The following is a 21,476-nucleotide window of genomic DNA, read 5'->3' as shown; positions in this document are numbered from 1 at the left end:
AGTTGTAGTCCAATTGGGGGGGCTTCCAGCACCTCCACGGGGCCTGTTTACTCACAGCGAAAACTACAGCTCCCGGGAGCCTTTGCGATCAACGAACATGCGCAGTCACGGCAAAGGGTGGAGGCCGGCTGGGCCGATCCAGTTGCTAGGCGACGGCGGCGGCCGCCGCTCGGTCATCGCTGAGGAGGCAGATTCAAACAAGCTGGGGAGTTTCAAATAAAACAAAAAAAAAAGAAAATAAACACAGGAATAAAACCCCGAAGAACTTTAGCGGAGTTGTCAAGCGAGCAAAATGGGGGGGGAAAAAAAGTATTTTATGGCACAGAGCAGCGGGTGTCTCCTGACACAGTCACAGTAAGAAAGTCAGCTCCCAGCCAGGGACAGATTAATCAGTGACTTAAATCAGATATAATGTCCAACTCCTTTAACAGCCGGCCTGGGCATACCTGCAATTTTATTTTTTTCGAAGTAAAGTGAGGAAAAAGCAGTACAAAAACTTCGATTTCCCCCCCCCCCCTCCTTTCCTTTTAAATTCTTTGCTTGAATTTTGTTTGTAAGTTAATTTTATTTTTTGTTTTTTTTTAAAAAAGTATTGCCCTCTCCTGTCTCTCATGGCTGCAGAGTTTCAGCTTCATAATCAGCAGGAAGTGGCTGTGGAATCAGTGAGGAAGAACACCAGTGTTACTGGGCACTTTTGGGAGGACTGTGGCACGGAAAGCAGGAAAGAGAAAGAAACTCTCACCCTCCAAGAAGCCTTTGAGAAATTTAGGAAGAAACGTCAGGTAGGCACTTTTTTTCCCCCTTAATGTCAGTGCCATGCCCATCGCTCTTAAGTTGCTGTATTTCTTTGTGGATAAATTTCAACACAAGCTACATCAGAAAGTTTTTATACATCAAGAGTAATCGCGTTAATATATATTGTCTATATTCTAACCACATAAGTGTTTAGACACAGCCTCGCCAAGTGGAGTAATTTTTATTTTCCTTTTGTGTGAAGAATTTACTTTTTCCTGCGTCCTCTTTTTGAAAAGCAAACCCATTTCTGTAATAAATCTTCACGAAAACGTGAAATAAATGATTGAAAATGCTGGAAATACACAGCAGCCCAGTCAGCATCTGAAAATGAGAGAAAAGTCAGGATATGAAATTTTGGGTGTGTGTCCTTCATTGGATTTTCAGCATTTGTAGTTTTTTCTTTTTATTTTTCATCATGAAAAAAATGTTTGACCTGCCTCTTCGCAATGGTTTATAAACATCTTTTTCCACACGTGCCCAAACACGCAATTCAGTGATGTAAACCGTGACAAAAATGATATGACCATCATCAACTCTTTCCGAAACACACAAATGTAGTGCCAAATACTTCATTAAGTTTTTATCCCTTTAAATGGGTTTTTAATCCACCCCACTCGCCGTGGTCAGAAAATCTTATGTCCTAACACACCAAGGTTGGCAATACTGCGCTACGTTTTTAAAAAAAAAGAAATGCAGCAACACTTTAAATGCAGCTTGTGTTAGGCTGAGTTTAAAATAATGTGGTCCTGATTGAGTACAGCTACCTTATGCTCACTCTGGTCTGAAGAAGAAACAAATTCCTCTGCACATCCTATAGCAAAGTCTCCTTATGCATTGAGCCACATGAGTATTTAGTGTGTTTTCCATTTAGTATGTTTGTGGCTACTGCGAGTGCGACAATAAATAGTTTATATAAATGACGGGAGGGAGGGGGGTCATCGTGTAATGAGACTGGAGACCGTTTCTAGGGCCTGCAACTGCTGAGTGATCTAAATATTTCAGGAGTGTTACTGGCAGTTACGGGAAGCATGGTCTCATAGGTGTAATGTAGTTTCCGTTGAACAACGAGCATTAGATGAATTTGTATGTCGACGTATTGGAACATTTGCGTCCTTGCAAGACACCCCAATAATTATAATACAAGACCTAGTGGTCATGGGATCACATCTAAGGTACTGTGAATGCAAATAATGTCTCTCATTACTAGCTATATTTTTTTCTTTCACATACTACTGCATCAAAATTCACTTGCACCAACTTCTATAAAGTGAGTTTGTATGATATTTGACACAAGGGAAAGATTCACAGGTGGGATATATTACTTTTATGTGTGAGCAATTAAGTTATATAAAGGATAGTGCATTTTTGTGTAGTTCACCATAAAAAGTAACCAAGTAAACCCTTTGTTCAGTGAGGTCACGTGTTAATTAACTATGAATAAACTGACTGCTGTTAACGTGGCATCATATCTATTGCAGTTGAAAACATTATTCAGAATGCACTTTTTAAAGAGTATATTTACTATATTACCTGTACTGTATCATATTCCCTGCTCTTTCATTGCTCAACTGCCTATGCTACATGTCTCAATTTTATAATAGAGAAGAGAATGTTGAACACCCCACTTTTAATTTTTTTATGACCCTGATTTTACATATTCTTGGGAATTGTTTTGATGCCTCCTCCTTTTGAATGGAGTGATCCCCTCAGCCCTTCTCCCTGGTAGATGCCTCCCTGAATCAATTTATTTTATTTTGTTTCATCTCATTTTGTTGCACCTTTTGTATTGATTTTTAAATTCTCCAAGAGCTTTGCTCTTGATAGATAAGACTTAGCACTAAGCTCTTTCCTGCATAATGCAACCTAAAGTCAAGTGAATTCTGTTTGGTTCTACAATGATGCCTTGGACTGGTATTACTCACTTTTGATGCACTGCTTTTATGGTTCTATGCTGATTGCATCTGTATTTTGCATTCATTTGTATTTACATAATGTGGTGTTTCAGGAATTCTAAAATTTTTCCAATAATTAAAAAAAATTGGAACACTAATGGAATGTATTGGAATACATTAACATAATACTGTATAATATAACTAATTAGGCGGTAGCCACTTACTAATACCTCTCAAGTAGTCCTGCTGATCTTTATTGCTTTTTTTCATGATTCTTGTAGAGAGAGATTAAATACTCATTCAAATGGAGTGTCATGTTTGTGCCAATATTGAGATATCATCTGCTTCAACCGTTAGTAAATGTAGCAGAATCTTTCTCACTGACTAATCCAGTCCAGGGGTTCAACAGGCACATTGCTCAAGTTCTGCACTCTGTGATACGATCTGTCTCCTCAAACCCCAATGTTTTGCAATGCAAACATCTGCCTGGTAAATTCAATAAACCTGCAGTAACAATATTGCAGTAGTTAGTCCTTTCGTGGACATCACAAAATATCAGAAGACTGAAAGCCGGTGACCTCGTTGACAACTGCTGCGAGCTTAAGTATGCCTTTTCCTAATTAAGGCGACCCTGGATTGCCCCAGTGTCATCAAATGGAAAAAACCCTGGATTGCCCCAGTGTCGTCAAACGATAAAACCCTTTTTAGAGGGGCACAACTAATAGAAAACTTATGAAATAATATTCCCAGTGTCCACCACACCCTCCAGTCCCTGCAGTGCCCACTGGTTGCAGAAGGCTTCAAGCGACCCGGCGGACACTGCGTGCTCCTTCTCCTGGGCCACCTGGGCGCGGACAAGGCTGCGGAAGAGAGGCAGGCAGCCAGAGCGACCACCCCCGCAGGTCGTGTCCAACCTGGACCTGTGAATGGCCATCTTGACCTACCTTTAGCATGCCTGGATGAGCATGGAGTACAACCACATTGAGCCCACCGGCTTTCTTGAAGCCTTCCACGACCAATGAGCAGTGCAGGACGTTGGCTGCATTATCTTCAATTACCAACTTGTCTTTGAAATTTAGTGGCATGTATTTTTAATTTGGATGGGTAGTCTGGTTCTTAGTGGCACCTACATTCCAGGGGAAGGCACTACTAATGAAAGAGGACAACTTCTGGCCAATCAGTTGACCAAAAACGGAATGAGCCATCAACCCCCGCCCCTCCCGCCAAAAAAAAACTCAAGCAGAACAATGGATATCCAGGAGTGATTACAAGGCATTTAGATAATGACATAAACTACAAGAATGAAGTTCAAGTGGATTATAACCATCACCTGAACCCAAAAAAAATCTGCAGCCTTTTAATCATGCCTGTGGATTTCTTTGTTTTTATAACTAATAGCAGATCTCCCTTGGTATTGCTCACGTGCTATCTTAGTTCTGGAGTATGATTGTGATGTTTAACTGTTAACCCGGCCTATGCCTTTTAAGGCCATTGCTTTAAATAGCAAAATCCAGTTACTTATAAACTACTGAGGTTAATCACAGGGCACTTGTAACGGTTTGGAAATTTCAGGCTCTCTGTCAATGGCTGGCTTTCTTGCTCTTTTTAAGAATTGGTTTGCATTTGTAATAAAGAGGATGTCTGGAGTATGGTAGAAATGAACTGGACAAAATACTACTTTGTATAAAGATTTCTTTCCACTTTGGGTCTTTATTTGTGACAAGTGTTCTGACACTAGCTAGAACACTCCATGTAGCTGTGTGGTGATACCCACCCTGAAAGACTAGCCATTGCGATGATTGCAATTTTACGGAGGTGACAAACTTTGTAGTTGCTACTGGGAAGGAAAAGAATACAGTATTAGTTTTCAAATTGCGACCCCTGACCCTTAGAGCATTTCAGGAGATCTAAAAGGTCATCATAGTTATTTGTCTGTCATTAGATTTCTGTATGACTTGCTAGCATGTTAATTCTGTTGCTGTATACTACTAAACAAAGTTTCGTACAGAGATAGCACTGTTTTCCTTTGGTTCGCTGACACTGTGTTTGAGCAGTTAGGACAGGGGCTGCTGGTAATGTGTCTATACTTGCAGGGGTCCTCAAGCCAGAAACATATGAAAACTACTGGTCTATAGTATAGTAACCATTACCCTGTTCTAATAACATAGAAGTTCGTTTAAGACTTCAATCAAATTTTGGGGCTTAGATATAATAGTTAAAAACCACTGGAACTTTGCTTGTGATGTTTATGGTATCAGCTGAACTTCTTGTCTTGTTGCATTTTTTTTTATTACTCAACATTCATTATTCTCTATTTTAGGCCCATTAATTGAACTTAATTCCACTAATTTATCAATTTTATTCCAATTTCAAGTAAGTATTATATGCTGTCCACTTCAAATGAAAGTAACTGAAGCTACCATTGTTAAATGTATTTCAACTTACTACCTGCAGCTTTCAGAAGAAGCATTAATTTTCAGGTATCTTGATTTACCGAGATGTCTTCCACTCTATCTGTTAAAAGAAATGAGCTATTATGCAATAAAGGGACGTGCATACAGAACTGAATACTCAATAATATTATGCAATTTGCCACCATAAAATCCCATTTGTAAATCAGAAACAAAACACGTGCTTCCCCTCTCTTCACCCCCATAGAACTCGTGCAAACTGGAATACTAAAGGTTTTAATGAGGCATTATCAAAGTATTAAGAGTTTTTGGGTTTTAGTTACTGGAACAGCCAGGAATGGCTAATCCACTCCAAGTGCATTATGTTGGCCACAGGAATAAGTTCTATCTGCTGCAGTCGACTTTTCTGCCATCCATTATTCCTCGGTCCTAGCCACTGACGCCGTCTTTCTGTTTGAGGCTGAAGCAGACTGTTTTCAAACTTGCTGTCCTATTTGACCTTAAGATGAGCTTCCACACCCATATCTGATCCATCACCAAGACCGCCAACTTCAACTTCCATAACATCGCCCGTCTCCACCCCTGCCTCAGCTCACCTGCTGCTGAAACCCTCATCCATGCCTTCGTTACCTCTAGACTTGACTATTCCAATGCTCTCCTAGCCAGCCTCCCAACTTGCACACTCCTTAAACTTGAGCTCATCCAAAAACTCTGCTGCCCGTATCCTAACTCACACCGTCTCGTTCATCCATCACTCCTGTGCTCGCTGACCTACATTGGCTCCCGGTCCGGCAATGTATCTATTTTAAAATTGTTGTCAAACCCCTCCATGGCCTCTTCCCTTCCTATCTCTCTAACCTCCTCCAACCCTTCGAGATCTCTGCGCTTCTCCAATTTTGGCCTCTTGCGCATCCCTGATTTTAATCGCTCCACCAATGGTGGCTGTACCTTCAGCTGCCTAGGCCCTAAGCCCCTCCACCTCTCTACTGTTAATTGTATTTGTGATTTATATCAATTAGTGTTGATTGTATTCGGGTGGTGCGTATCAGTTGGGAACTCTTGTGTATCTTTTTTGAGAGCGCGGATCTAGGGTGTGGTGTGAGTGTAATGTGGACCTCTGTGAATAAAGGCTTGGAAGCAACTGAAGGCCAGGCTCTAGTATTCTATCCTTCACCACTGGGCTATCCAGTTTTTTTTTACATCTACCTCTCCTCCTTTTAAGATGCTGCTTAAAAGCTACCTCTTTGACCAAACTTTTGGTCACCTGTCCTCATCTCCTTATGTGGCTCGGTGTCAAATTTTCTTTTGACGACACTCCTGTAAAGCGTTAAAGGTGCTATATAAATGTTAAGTTGTGTTGTTGGGTGACGAGGTGTGGGAGAGGGGAAGGGTGGACTTAAAGACTCATTGTGATTAATTTAGACATTTGGCAATCCGTAAAACATTAAACACCTCTCCCGAATTCCGTTTCTATTGAAGTTAATAAAATCAGGAGAGCTGTTTAAAGGGTGATCAAGCCAATATCATATGTTTTACACCGCACCACCAAAACCTTAATTCACACTTTTAGCACCTTGTTAGTGGACTTCTCCAATGTTCTCCTTGCCAGTTTTCCCGCACCTACCATTCATAAACTGCAGGTTGTCCACAATGTCCTGGTCCATGTCCTTACTAGACCAAGGCTTGCATTTCCATTACCCCTGTCCTCATCAAGCTCCACCGGCTTCTCCTGTCCCAGAAAATCAACTTTAAGATTCTTGTCCTTCCTTCAAAGTCCTGCTATTGCTTCTCCTCTGCCTACATCCATAATCTTCTCCGGCCCTATGTCCCTGTGCACATCCATCATTCCTCCAGCTATAGCCCACTTGTTCTCCACCATTGGTGGCTGTTACTTCAGCCACTTTGTCCTCGCCCTCAATAGCGCTGTCACTCAGCATCTCTGCCTTGCTACCTCCAGAAATCTTCTTAAGACGCTTCTTTGTCTCTGCTTTTGTCCTTTCGACCCTCAGCCATTCCCACCTCCGCACTCAATGTCCACTTGATAGTAACTGCCCTGTAAAGCACTGTGAGACATCTTTGTAATGAGTGCAATAAAAATGCATTGCTCCTCCTGTCTGTCTGTGACTCGCACTTTATTTGTCTTTGACTCTGTGTTTCAAACAATTCTAGAAATCATAAAAACTGTAGGGAATGGGCCTAGCCCAGGAACCAGAGACCACACAGGTGCACTGCGTCAAACTGGAATTCTTGGTACTGAAAGTGATGCTAAGGATGTGGCACAGTACTTATTTAATAGGCTAATCTTTGCATTGTGCTTCGTGCTTAATGTAAAATGGTAAACTTACTGCAGATTATTTAAACAACATTAACAAGACTATTGGCATAAATACTGTTCCTTTAAGTGAGGCCTTGTCTACTTTTTGCTGTGTAGAAATGTGTCTTCTTTCATTAAGCTTCAACTCGGCTATATTGATTTAATGAGCCATATAATACATTACTTAGACTTGTCAGGACTGAATAGATGAGTTGTGGATATTTGTATTGTTTATTTCATCATTGCTTCAGGATTGCAAATAAAGTACCTTTTGGTTACAAATAGTAAATTAAATATTGATGTTAAAATGCTTCTTAATAAACTGAACTCACAATCTACCGCTGGACAAAATATTTATTTAATGAGGTAAGGATTTGTTTCTTCAGTGAGGATTTCAATCTACATTGATTAGTGTGTATTTTTGTATTTTGCATTAAAGGAGCAGTTGAAGAGGTTTATTTAGTCCTTTCTTAGTTCAGTGCAACTTTGTGAAATTTTTTATTGCCCAAAAATGTGTTTTCAACATTTGTATTTTAAGACCACCATGCAACATTTTTAACATGCTTGCTTCATGGCGCTATTAAATCTTTGAAGAAACTTTATCCCAGCACTAAGAATGATGAAAAATGATGAAAACACTTGAAAACTCTGGCATTTAAATAGACAGGCTGGTTTCCATTGCAGGGGTGAAACAGGATTTAAAATAAGCCTGCTCATTGAATCTGATGTAATGTTTCTCCAGCTTAGTAATTTAGAAAGCATATTTATTTTCAGAACAGTAGAGGTGATTTCTTCATGCCCCCAGCCCCTTGACTGCTACAGCTCATTAAGTTACTAACAAGGAACAAGTCATGGTGTCTAGTCTCCCTTCCCTACCTTTCTTGACTTAGTTAAGCCAGTTTCCTCTTTGGGCGATAAACAACAACTTTAATGTATTGTGGTAATGTTGCCCCTTCGATGTCATTGTGATATGTCAAGCTGCTAACTTCTGTGACATGATGGCACCTTTATCCATGCAGCTGCAGTAATATAAAAATAAGTACACTACTGTACAATCATCTGTGACAGTTAATACATGCAGAAATTAACCTATAATACTTTAAACAAGGACATGGGTGATAGGTGAGTGGGATCTGATGCGGGATAGGATATGGGCAGTAGAGTTTTTGATGAGCTGAAATTTAAATAAGGTGGAACAGGGGTGGCCGGACAGGAGAGTTTTGGAATAAGCGAGGCTGGAGCTGACCAGAGCATGGATGAGAATTTCAGCGGCAGGTTGGCTGAGGCAGGAGTGGAGGGGTTACGGATTAGGAAGCTGACAGTCTTTGTGATTGAGAGGCTATGGTGTCCAAAGTTCGAATAGGATGCTGAGATTGGAATAGTCTGGTTTAGTCTGAGACAATGGCTGGAGAGGGGGATGGAATTGGTGACGAGGATGGAGTTTGTGGAAGGGGAATAAGATGATGGCTTTAGTCTTCCCAATGTTTGACTAGAGGAAATTGCAGCTCACCAAGATGGCTGGATAAGTAGTTTAACAACACAGGCAGTGGAGGAGTCAAGAGTAGTGGTGGAGAGGTAGAGCTGGGTGCCATCAGCGTGCATGTGGAAGTTGACCCCATGTTTATGGATGAGGTTGCCATGGAACAGCATATAGACGAGGAAGAGGAGGACCAAAGATAGATCTTTGGGGTATGTTGGAGGCAATGGTGTGGGGGCAGGAAGCGAAGGCTTTGCTGGAGATGCTTGTTGTTACCTATCCAATCGTAACCAAACAACTTGCATTTATATAGAGAGTGGACCTAAGCCAATCAGATCATGGCTGATCTGTATCTCAACTTCATTTCCCCACCTTGGTTCTATATCCCTTGATACCCGTACCTAACAAAAATCTATTGACCTCTGTCTTGAAAATTTCAATTGACCCAGCATCCACAGTCTTTTGGGAGATCGATTTCCAGATTTCCACTATCCTTTGTGTGAAAAAGAGCTTCCTGATTTCACTCTTACATGGCCTAGCTCTTAAGTTTCAGATTGTGACCTCTTGTTCTGGATTCCCCCACGAAAGGAAATAGTTTATCTATTTACACTATCGAATCATTTTAACAACCTAGGATTAGGTCACCCCTCAGCCTTCTAAACCCGAGGGAATACAAGCCATATTTATGAAACCCAATCTCATAACTTAACCCTTAAAGCCTTGGTATAATTCTGGTGAATCTGCACTGTATCCCTTCCAAGGCCAATATAGCTTTCTTGAGCAGTGCCCAAAACTAAACGTAGTACTCCAGATGGGGTCTGATCAAGGTTCTGTACAACTGAAGCATTGCTTCCTCGCTTTTTTGTATTCTAACCCCCTTGAGATAAAGGCCAACATTCTATTAGCCTTTTTGATTACTTTTTGTACCAGTGCACCTGCTTTTAGTAATTTGTGTACACGGACACCTAAATGTGAAAAATTGCCCAGGTATGTCCTGTCCACAAAAAGCAGTACAAATCCAATCCGGCCAATTACCGCCTCATCAGCAAAGTGATGGAAGGTGTCGTCAACAGTGCTATCAAGCGGCACTTACTCACCAATAACCTGCTCACCGATGCTCAGTTTGGGTTCCTCCAGGACCACTCTGCTCCAGACCTCATTACAGCCTTGGTCCAAACATGGACAGCTGAATTTCAGAGGTGAGGTGAGAGTGACTGCCCTTGACATCAAGGCAGCATTTGACCGAGTGTGACACTAAGGAGCCCTAGTAAAATTGAAGTCAATGGGAATCAGGGGGAAAACTCTCCAGTGGCTGGAGTCATACCTAGCACAAAGGAAGATGGTAGTGGTTGTTGGAGGCCATTCATCTCAGCCCCAGGGCATTGCTGCAGGCGTTCCTCAGGGCAGTGTCCTAGGCCCAACCATCTTCAGCTGCTTCATCAATGACCTTCCCTCCATCATAAGGTCAGAAATGGGGATGTTTGCTGATGATTGCACAGTGTTCAGTTCCATTCGCAACCCCTCAAATAATAAAGCAGTCCGAGCCCGCGTGCAGCACGACCTGGACAACATCCAGGCTTGGGCTGATGTCGGGCGCGAATGTTACTTGGCACATAAGTGCCAGGCAATGGCCTTCTCCAACAAGAGAGTGTCTAACCACCTCCCCTTGACCTTCAACGGCATTACCATCACCGAATCCCCCACCATCAACATCCTGGGGGTCACCATTGACCAGAAACTTAACTGGACCAGCCGCATAAATACTGTGGCTACAAGAGCAGGTCAGAGGCTGGGTATTCTGAGGTGAGTGACTCACCACCTGACTCCCCAAAGCCTTTCCACCATCTACAAGGCACAAGTCAGGAGTGTGATGGAATACTCTCCACTTGCCTGGATGAGTGCAGCTCCAACAACACTCAAGAAGCTTAACACCATCCACGATAAAGCAGCCCGCTTGATTGGCACCCCATTCACCACCCTAAACATTCACTCCCTTCACCTCCGACGCACTGTGGCTGCAGTGTGTACCATCCATAGGATGCACTGCAGCAACTCGCCAAGGCTTCTTCGACAGCACCTCCCAAACCTGCGACCTTTGCCACCTAGAAGGACAAGAGCAGCAGGCACATGGGAACAACACCACCTGCACGTTCCCCTCCAAGTCACACACAATCCCGACTTGGAAATATATCGCTGTTTCTTCATCGTTGCTGGGTCAAAATCCTGGAACTCCTTTCCTAACAGCAATGTGGGAGAACCTTCACGACACGGACTGCAGCGGTTCAAGAAGGCAGCTCACCACCACCTTCTCGAAGGCAATTAGGGATGGGAAATAAATGCCGGCCTTGCCAGCGACGCCCATATCCCATAAACGAATAAAAAAAACACCTAAATCCCTTTTCTCCTCCACAAACCCTCATCTCTCACTATTAAGAAAATCTTCCAATTTTGTCTTTCTTAAATCCAAAGTGGATGACCTTGCACTTCCCCACAACTGTCATAGTTTTTCCCACTTGCAGTCCATCATAGCCCTTTTGTAAGTTCCTGCTCCCATCCACACAACTTACTGTGCCTCCTAACTTAGTGTCATCTGCAAACATGGATATATACAACTCCCTATTCCTTTATCCAAGTCATTGAGATAGATAGATAGATAGATAGATAGACGGACGGATGGACTTTTTGCAGAGATGGACACTTAAGTAAGTGGGGTTGGAAAGGGGTGGAGGATGTGGGTAATGAGGGATACAAGAACATGGTCAAAAATGGCTTTGTCTGTGATAGAGACCATGGGAGTAGAGAGATCATGGAAATGGCTTCCCTGGAGAATGGAATGCAGTGGTAGTGGGGAAATTGTAATGGAAAATAAATTTGTTCAAAGTTGGAAGTTCTCAATAGTGGCATGCACACGACAAATAGTATTCTTGCACCTGATAACCAGTCATAACTGATCATAATCCCCTTTATATTGGTGTATCGAGAAACTCTGGTTAAAATTTACTTAGGCAACCACTGAGATAAGAATCTAAACTGCTGTGTTTACCTGACTGTCAAAACAGTAAGGAAAGATAATTTACCAGATTGTATGTAAGCACAGTTGAGACCAGAATATTACATTTTGGTTGTGACATGTATACATTGTGGCATGCATACATAATCTCTAGGCAATGCGGCCTGGTGTTATACAGGAAGAACAAATTAGTGAGTGAAGTATATTTTTGGGACTGTAGCTGGCTTGTCGCTGTAAGGACCAAGCACACTGAGCTTCTACAACCATCTACCTGAGGTCCCTAAAATATTTCAATCATTTTTGGAGTTTATCCTAATTGATTGCTGTGAAGTAAGTATGTTTTTGTTAAATGATTAGGGCACAGAGAAGGTTAATCTTTTTTGTTACTGAAAATAATGGAAGCATGTATTTTTAAAAAAAAAGTGATGAGGGCTTTTAGCTCTTGGTTGCCACTGGCTGCACAAGCAGCAGCCAAGGGCACATGAACAATATAAAAGCAGTTAATATTGATCTTTTAGTTAATGCTGTATTTGGTCAATACATCACATCCACAGCAACAATGTGTTCTTATATAGTGTCTTTAATGTAGTAAAATGTCCCAAGGCGCATCACAAAAGAGAGGTGCGGTAATAGATATCGAGCCGGAACCTGGGAGAAGATAGAATCATAGAAGTTTACAACATGGAAACAGGCCCTTTGACCCAACATGTCCATGTCGCCCAGTTTATACCACCAAGCTAGTCCCAATTGCCTGCACTTGGCCCATATCCCTCTATACCCATCTTACCCATGTAACTGTCCAAATGCTTTTTAAAAGACAAAATTGTACCCGCCTCCACTACTGCCTCTGGCAGCTCGTTCCAGACACTCACCACCCTTTGAGTGAAAAAATTGCCCCTCTGGACCCTTTTGTATCTCTCCCCCCTCACCTTAAATCTATGCCCCCTCGTTATAGACTCCCCTACCTTTGGGAAAAGATTTTGACTATCTACCTTATCTATGCCCCTCATTATTTTATGGACTTCTATAAGATCACCCCTAAACCTCCTACTCTCCAGGGAAAAAAGTCTGTCTATCCAACCTCTCCCTATAAGTCAAACCATCAAGTCCCGGTAGCATCCTAGTAAATCTTTTCTGAACTCTTTCTAGTTTAATAATATCCTTTCTATAATAGGGTGACCAGAACTGTACACAGTATTCCAAGTGTGGCCTTACTAATGTCTTGTACAACTTCAACAAGACATCCCAACTCCTGCATTCAATGTTCTGACCAATGAAACCAAGCATGCTGAATGCCTTCTTCACCACCCTATCCACCTGTGACTCCACTTTCAAGGAGCTATGAACCTGTACTCCTAGATCTCTTTGTTCTATAACTCTCCCCAACGCCCTACCATTAACGGAGTAGGTCCTGGCCCGATTCGATCTACCAAAATGCATCACCTCACATTTATCTAAATTAAACTCCATCTGCCATTCATCGGCCCACTGGCCCAATTTATCAAGATCCCGTTGCAATCCTAGATAACCTTCTTCACTGTCCACAATGCCACCAATCTTGGTGTCATCTGCAAAGATGATTAAGGGAGTTGACTGAAGTCATGGTCAAACAGATCATTTTGAGGAGATAGAGAAATTTTACCAAGGCAGGGCCCGGGGAATTTACAAAATGAATTCCAGAGCCTAGGCCCATGACGGCTGAAAGTTCTGCTACCGATGGTGAAATGGGGGAGGGGTGGTGGTGCACTGAACCCCAGACTCCAAAGAATGGAAGGTGAAGTGGGAGCTAGAGCTGGAGGAATTTGCAGAGTTAATTAAGGTGGGACGAGGCCAAGTAAACGAGGACAAGGATTTTGAATTCATTGTGACGTGGGAGGGGTACCAGTGGAGGTCAGCGAGCACTGAGGCAATGCACGAGTGCTGTTTAGTACTGGATAGGATGTGGGTGCCCGAGATCTGGATGAGTTGGAATTTTTATAAGGTATAATTTACATGGCTAGGAGGGCGCTGGAAAAGTTGAGACTAGAAATGAAAAGGACATCGATAAAGGTTTCAGTGGCTCAAAAGCAAAAAACTGCAGATGCTGGAAATCTGAAATAAAAACAGAAAATATTGGAGCAACTCAGCAAGACAAGCAGCAGCTGTGGAGGAAGAAAGAGTTAACGTTAACAAAAAAGTTGGTCGGCAAGTGCTGGTAATGGGGGTTCTGCTGCTGCCGTTTACAGCTACTCCTGATCAATCTTTTGTTTCTTAACCTGTCCCATTACCACCTTCCTTGCCTTGCACCATCATCCCTTTTTGTAATTTAATCACTCGTGCCCTCCAACCTATCACAGACCTTCCCTTTTGTTCTTTCTTCCAGTCCCCTCTTTTCCCCCCTTTACCTGGCTCTCTACTTGCTTAAAAACTTTAACTCTTAACATCTTCCAGTTTTGACAAAAGGTCTTCGGCCTGAAACGTTAACTGTTTCTTTCTCCACAGATGCTGCCTAACTTGCTGAGCTTCTTCAGCATTTTCTATTTTTATTTAAGGTTTCAGTAACAGTGGGTGATCCTGGAGTCCTAGGAGAATTTGGAGGGAGAGGCAGTAGTGCTTGAAGTGAATAAGCCAGATCTGTTGGGGACAATTGGCCAGTATGCAGCATGTGTGCTTGGATTGGTGGGTGTAGTATTACGGCAAGTAGGACAGGGGTTTGGAGACAATGAGGTGTTTGATTGGGACAAGGTTTTCTAAGAAGGAGATAATTTAACTATTTAGCAGATCAGCAGAAGAGGTGATATCTTGACATGGAGGGCCAGAGGAGAGGGAACCTGGAGCTAGAAATGATGCTGGCGAGGGACCTGTGGGGGTATTTTTTTTTCTTCAAGAGGGGTTGGGGTGGCAGGGGGATGTGAATGTTGAGAAAGATAAGGAAGTAATCAGTAATGACCTTGTCAGTGATTGAAAGCTCAAAGGTAGTGAGGCAAGGTCGAGTGGGTGAGGGAATTGATGTGAAGTTTGGTGAGGACAGAGAAGTCTGAGGAGAGGGAACTACTTTACCTGGCAAAGTCAAATCATTGAGAAAGAGGAGTGATAGTTAACTGGAAAGCTTACCTAATCCCCACTGAGTACAGAAGCACTGCATCTATTACTCTGGCTCCTACATTAGGGGAGGGTGATTACTGCCTGTTACTCTGTCCCTGTGCTGTGTTACAAGTTTTTGATTCAAAGTTATCCTTTAATCTTGTTTTGTATTTCTGCCCTCCTCCTCTGATCCCCAGGGGCCATCTATACCCTTCAATTCAGAAGGCTGATGGGTAGCCTGCTTCATGTTTCCACCAGTCCCTTGCATGATGGAGGCTTAGGAGTTACTTTCCCTTGTGGTGAGTTGCCTGGTCCTCTGCTTATTGATTGCCTACAGCACTGTTCACCATTTCATTCCTTCCCTGCAGCTGTAGCAGGAGGTTACACTCTTGAATGCGATTAGTTTAGTAAGTTGGCTGATGTCATTTTATTGATAACCTGGCTGTACTGCATGAAGAAGTGCTTTCATTTGGTCTTCAGTTATGTCACTTTTCTGATCAATAACCCAGAAGCTTACAGACCTTGAACGTTTGTTGTCGCTCTGAATTCTTAATTAACAGAAGAGCTGTAGAACTGTCAATTGCTGCACAGTTTTATCACCGATGCTGCCACTAAGCCATTAAAATCTCATTTATCTGTATAATCACTTCAGTGTCTCTCTGCGGTTGGCAAAAATCCTCCACTAGCAATATGAAGGTGACTCATTCATTGAGACCGAGCAACCATGGATCAAAATATCACAATGTAATGTACAGTAATTAGTCATTATTGGCGCTTATTGAGTGAGAGGTCAGATTCTTGTGTCAAGAAAATGCAAAGTGGTTCGCACTGATATAGCTACCTATTTGGTACGAATTGTCAAAAATTAAGGATTTTTATGTAATGTGAATGGGAGTTGGCCCAATTGTTCCTTTTAGGTGCAGGAAAGGTGATCTGAAATTCTTATAGACAGGAATGGTGAGATCAGCTTGTGGTCAAATTGAATGCTGAGGTTGCAAACAGTCTGGTTCAGCCTGAGTCAGTGGCTGGGAAGGGAGATGGAATCAGTGGAAAGGGCCCTGAGTTTACGTTGGGGACAAGTGTGGATTAATAAAGGAAAGCCAGCGCGGATTTGTTAAAGGCAAATCGTATTTAACGAACTTGATTGAGTTTTTTAATGAGGTAACAGAAAGGATTGCTGAGGGCAATGTGGTTGATGTGTATATGGACTTTCAAAAGGTGTTTGATAAAGTGCCACATAATAGGCTTGTCAGCAAAATTGAAGCCCATGGAATAAAAGGGGCAATTGGCTAAGTGACAGGAAACAGAGGAATGGTGAACGGTGGTTTTTCGGACTGGAGGAAGGTATGCAGTGGTGTTCCCCAGGGGTCGGTACTAGAACCACTTTTTTTTGATATATATTAATGACTTGGACTTGGGTGTACAGGGCACAATTAAAAAAAATTTGCAGATGACATGAAATTTGGAAGTGTAGTAAACAATGAGGAGGATAGTAATAGACTTCAAGAGGACATAGACAGGCTGGTGGAATGGGCAGACACATGGCAGATAAATTTAATGCAGAGAAGTGCAAAGTGATACATTTTGGAAAGAAGAATGAGGAAAGGCAATATAAACTAAATGGTATAATTCTAAAGGGGGTGCAGGAATAGAGAGACCTAGGGAACCACTCTAGTAAATCGTTTCTGTACCCCCCCTCTAAGGCCTTCACATCCTTCCTAAAATGCGGTGCCCAGAATTGGACACAATACTCCAGTTGTGGCTGAACCAGTATTTTATAAAGGTTGAACATAACTTCCCTGCTTTTGTACTCTATGCCTATATTTATAAAGCCCAGGAACCCGTATGCTTTTTTAACTGCTTTCTCAACCTGTCCTGCCACCGAATGATTGCCTCCTGGGCTGTAACCATTCTATGATTCATCCAGGCAGTCTGACAGCGCAGAAGCAGTGGAGAGGTTGAGAGAAGTGGTGGGCAGGTAGAGTTTGGTGTCATCAGTGTACATGTGGAAAGAGACTCCAAGTCTGTCAATGATGTCGCCTGGGGTAGTGAAGGAGGGGCCCATGGTTGGATCTTGGGGGGGGGGGGGTCTCCAGAGGTAACGGTGCGATGCTCTGGCTACAAATGGATAAGCTAGTGTGGAACCTGGTGAGGGCAGTCCCACCAAGCTGTATAGTGGAAGGGAGGTGGTGGAGGAGAAAGCTGTGGTCACCCATCTCAAAGACTGCAGGTTGAGAAGCACCACAATCACTGCCGTGGAGAATGTTGTTTGTGACATTGGTTTATCCCAATTGGGTGGACGAAAACCTGTTTGGAGCACTTTAAACTGGGAGTTTTACAGGAGGGATGGGCATGGATTTAGGAGAGAAAAAATGAAAGCTGGCTTCATAAGTTAAGAGAATTTTGTTCATCACAGTTACTTTCCAGTGTTGCAAATTGTTGGCATTCTGATGTCTTGTTCTACAGATCAGTTCAGTCATAAATTCAATCAAGATTTCCTCATCTACAAGGGTTGCCAAGTAGAGATCTACAGGGAAAGTCCTGGGTCATTTTATTGCACCTACTGGTTGCCAACTTAGAAATGGACTTGCAGAAGTCTAGAAGCACTTTGCCTGCCCTACTTTTTCTTAAATGCATAGCACAAAGCTGCCACTTGGTGGTAGGAGATGCAAATTACACACAGTTTATTAACGTTTTAGACATTATGGGATAAAAATTAGTTGGGTGCAGACTGGGCGCAGCTTAAGTGTGCGCACGAACAGAGGCTGCTTGAGGCTGACCCGAAATTGGGTCCCTGGCCTCACCTACATCTTCAGGGCGAGCTGCCGGCGCCTGTCGCACCTCCACGGGTAGCTCACCCCACAAAAAATATTAAGTAAGTTCGGGAAGGGGGATGGATCGTGCAACAAAGTGCACCGATTGCCAGGGCTGTGGAGTCGGGGGCGGGGCAACCCTGCTCCTCCTGGCTCCAAGAAAGGTTAATTTAAAAAACTTACCTGTAGTTGGTGGTCACGGGTCCTGGAAGAAGTATCATGAGCCTTGTGCTGCTCGTGGGGAACATATTTTTGCAGAGGGGTCCCCATCAACATATTTAAGAGGCCTAATGCCCAGGATGCCTTAAAAATGGTCCCTACAAATTTAGCAGTGGGACAAGCGCTGCAGATTGGGCACAAGGTGTCCCACTGCTAAATTGTCATGCTTTGCCCCGTTTTACACCCGATTTTTACCCCTATGTATTCAAAGCACAATGACTGATGCAGACAAAAGATTTTTCAGCATGGTGCTTGGCAAAACTTTATTGAAAGCTGAGTCTGACACCTGTCTCATAATTCAATTTCATCCAGATGAAGTAAGATTGATTCGTTGTCTGAGAATAAAGCCGGCATTTATTGCTCATCCCTGAGAAGGTGGTGAGCTACCTTCTTGAATTGCTGATGGTGGTTTGATGCTGAGAGTTGCTAGGCCACTTCGGGGGGCAGTTAAGAGTCAACCACATTTGGATGGAACGAGTCACGTAGGCCACACTGGGTATGGACGGCAGGTCTTCTACCCTGAAGGAAGGTAATTAGTGAACTAGTTGGGTTTTTATGACAATCTGATAGCTTCGTGGTAACTTTTTTTTGCTGATAGCAGCTTTTTATTTCTGGATTTTAAAAAAAAACTGAATTCAAATTCTCTAACTGCCATGCTGGGATTTGAACTGGTTCTCTGGATTACTAGTCCTGTAACATAACCACTACATTACTGTACCTGTTTAGCTTAGACTAACTTGGAATTTTTAACTTGTATCTCTCCTTGAATGAGGTTGAATATGAGACACTGCAGCCTCTAAAACATTAAGCATTATCTTGCAAAAATAAGTTTTAGAACTTTAAGTAGTTTGTCTTACCAATGAGCTCTATGTAACATAGTTACTTTTACCATTAAAAATAAATGGCATGCCATCAGCTGAGAATCTATAATTTGCATCTCCTACCACCAAATGGCAGCTTTGAGCTGTGGACGAAACATACTCTATTGTCACTCTCGTAAAACAGAAAATAAATCAACTGAATCAAATATAATCTTGATTGTCACTCTCTTATTACAATTAAAATACAATTAGTTGATTTATTTTCTGTGTGCAACTCTGATGGTGTAGTTTGCATCAGGATTTTAATGCTGTTGTATAGTGGATATGTGACTGGTTTGGAGTGCTGTTATGTGGTATCAGAGTGGTAGGATGTAGGTTTGAATTCACCCCGTCATGCTGAGTTCTTGATTTCAGCTCAACATACGCAGAGTAGAGGCCAGGCACTTTCCTTCAAATTTTCTCTCCACTGATGGGAGACGTCTCCTTATCAATTTTACTTTCAGGGAGCAAATCTGTCTTTTCTCACCTGGATGAAATTGACTTGAGGTAGTCGTCAGAGATTCAGCGGTCAATAAATTTGGATCACTTTTCTACACCCCTTGTTGTCTGGTTCAGAGCAATATTGGTGGAGGCCTAGGTGCACGTCAGCCTATTGTCCTCTTGGCCAGAGTTTGTTATAGCAAAATAGGCTTTCCACCCCTCCTCGATTTAGGTGCATCTCAGGTGGGACAGGACTTCTGCCCATCCCTGAGCTGTATCACTAACGTCAACCATATTTCCATTCCTGGGGTCATTTACATATGGGAGGTGGGCTCCCTGGTCTATGCCAGTGAGTTATGCCACTCTGGGGTCAGAGACTTGTTGCGGCAGACGTTGAAGGCCTGCCCCAGCACGATAAAAAGGCAGCCGGCAAACTGACCATTTTAAAAGAATTCTTTCCCAGCAAATTTGCCCGTTTGGTAATGGGGCTTTGCACTGCTGTGCTCTGACAGCAACTATATAAGCCCCTCTTCACTTTTTTACGGGAGGCTCCCTCCACTGACTCAGGCTGTCCCTGCGTCCAGGGTTTGAAGAGTGCATATAGCAGGAAACAGAGCGAAGGCTCATTTTTAAGTAATGTGCATATATTTAACATTCATTCACCCATATGACTCAAGAGAACATTTCATCTCATGGATCCCTTCCAGGTGAAAAATCGCTCTTATAATCCCTGGTTAGATGAGGCAAATAGTATGCACCTTGTGGAAATATTTCCACTGTGAAGCTGCTGTATACTTCATAATAAAAATAAATTCTCGGTTTTTAATTGTTATAGGTGACCTGATTTACTGTGAACTCCCTTCGCATTCAAAATATACAGTTTGCTTGGCAAGTAACTGAGGACTAATGTCTCTGTTGTACGGGAATTATTTCTCATTCAAAATGAAAAGTATGAGCAGAAATAATTATATAATGCTTATGATGGGCCAGTGGAAACTGCATGTGTCAGTCATAAAGCTTTGATTTGCGCCTTTGCTCTGATGGGTTGTTATTACTATTTTTGAAAGAAGTCATTCTGGTTCAGCTACAAGATTACTGCAACATAATCTTGCCAATTTTGCAATCAGTATCAGGTCAGCTCAAACTGAAGCAGAGAATGTATTGAGTTCAGGTTTAGGTACAGTTCAGGAAACAAAAGTCATAGGTTTTTCTGAAGATGTATAGCACCTGTTCATAGGAATTTTCAGAATTACAGGATGCTGCCTTCATTTCTTTTAAGTGTTGATTTTTAAAAATTATTATGCAAGTTTTTTCCCCCTTTCTCTTCTACAGGCTATGTGGCTGAGGGACAGGTGGATGACTTGTTTCCTGGCCTCTGCCTTTCTCTGATGACGTTTGCCAGGAGTTGTGCAATAGTGGCTCAGTGAGTTCTCTAATTTTTCACTTCCTCCCTATGAGGGGACTTGTAGATTTCTACAGTGAAGTGGCTGAAATCAGGAGAACAGGAAGATAAGAGAAATCAAAACCTGTGATCCAGGAATACTGGATAAATAAAACAGTGTGGAGTGTGTACAAGTATGTAATGTTCATAAACCCCTCGAGCTTTTATGAAATGTGTTGCTGCCTCATGATGTGATCCTGTTTAAAGCCAGGATTAAACCACTCTATGCCAGTGCAACAACTAATTTAACAATAGCACTCAACTAGTAAAATTAATCTCCAAATTTGTTGACTGTAAATATGCTACTTTGTATAATAGGGTCATTGTGTTTAGAATCCCTCCCTATCTCGATCTCGTATTGTAGTGTACCATTTGACATCTAACTAATTGGAAACTGGTAGTGTCACAAGCTTGTGATGGTTTGTAATGTGGTGTGTTGATGAATTTCCATTTTTGTGCAAGCAACTTTATGAATGGTTAAAGAAATGCCATTTAGTTACCCATTTAACTGCAGGGAAATCTTTTTATATGTTCCTAAAGACACTTCAATGCTTGGGCATTTTATCTGGTCTTATGAATGTGTCAAATTAGAAACAGTTGCAAATGACCATGGGCTTTTCCAACATACAAGTCCTGGAAAAACAAAATTAGATGTGAAATCCCCAGAAGATTTAAGAGAATAGGAATTGGAACCCAAATTATTGTGGTATTTTCTCCTGATTTGTGAAGCGAGCATTTGT

At 42.3% G+C, this 21,476-nt stretch overlaps 1 protein-coding gene across 12 annotated transcripts in view; it reads left to right on the top strand.

The window, feature by feature from the left end:
- Positions 1-533: 533 nt before the first annotated feature.
- LOC137300980 (probable beta-tubulin polyglutamylase) overlaps positions 534-21,476 on the top strand; it is a 273,624-nt gene continuing 252,681 nt past the window's right edge. For 3 of the 12 annotated variants that reach the window (XM_067970292.1, XM_067970291.1, XM_067970293.1), the window contains exon 1: positions 534-782. In XM_067970292.1, the coding sequence (XP_067826393.1) occupies positions 612-782 (171 nt within the window). In that variant the 5' untranslated portion in view covers positions 534-611. The remainder of the gene's footprint in view (positions 783-21,476) is intronic. The other 9 variants (XM_067970288.1, XM_067970287.1, XM_067970283.1 and 6 more) reach the window with 5 other exon arrangements.

Source organism: Heptranchias perlo, chromosome 32, assembly GCF_035084215.1.
Source record: "Heptranchias perlo isolate sHepPer1 chromosome 32, sHepPer1.hap1, whole genome shotgun sequence".
NCBI lineage: Eukaryota > Metazoa > Chordata > Chondrichthyes > Hexanchiformes > Hexanchidae > Heptranchias > Heptranchias perlo.
The sequence above is the reverse complement of the archived record's forward strand: the minus strand, read 5'-3'. Positions and strand labels throughout refer to the sequence as shown.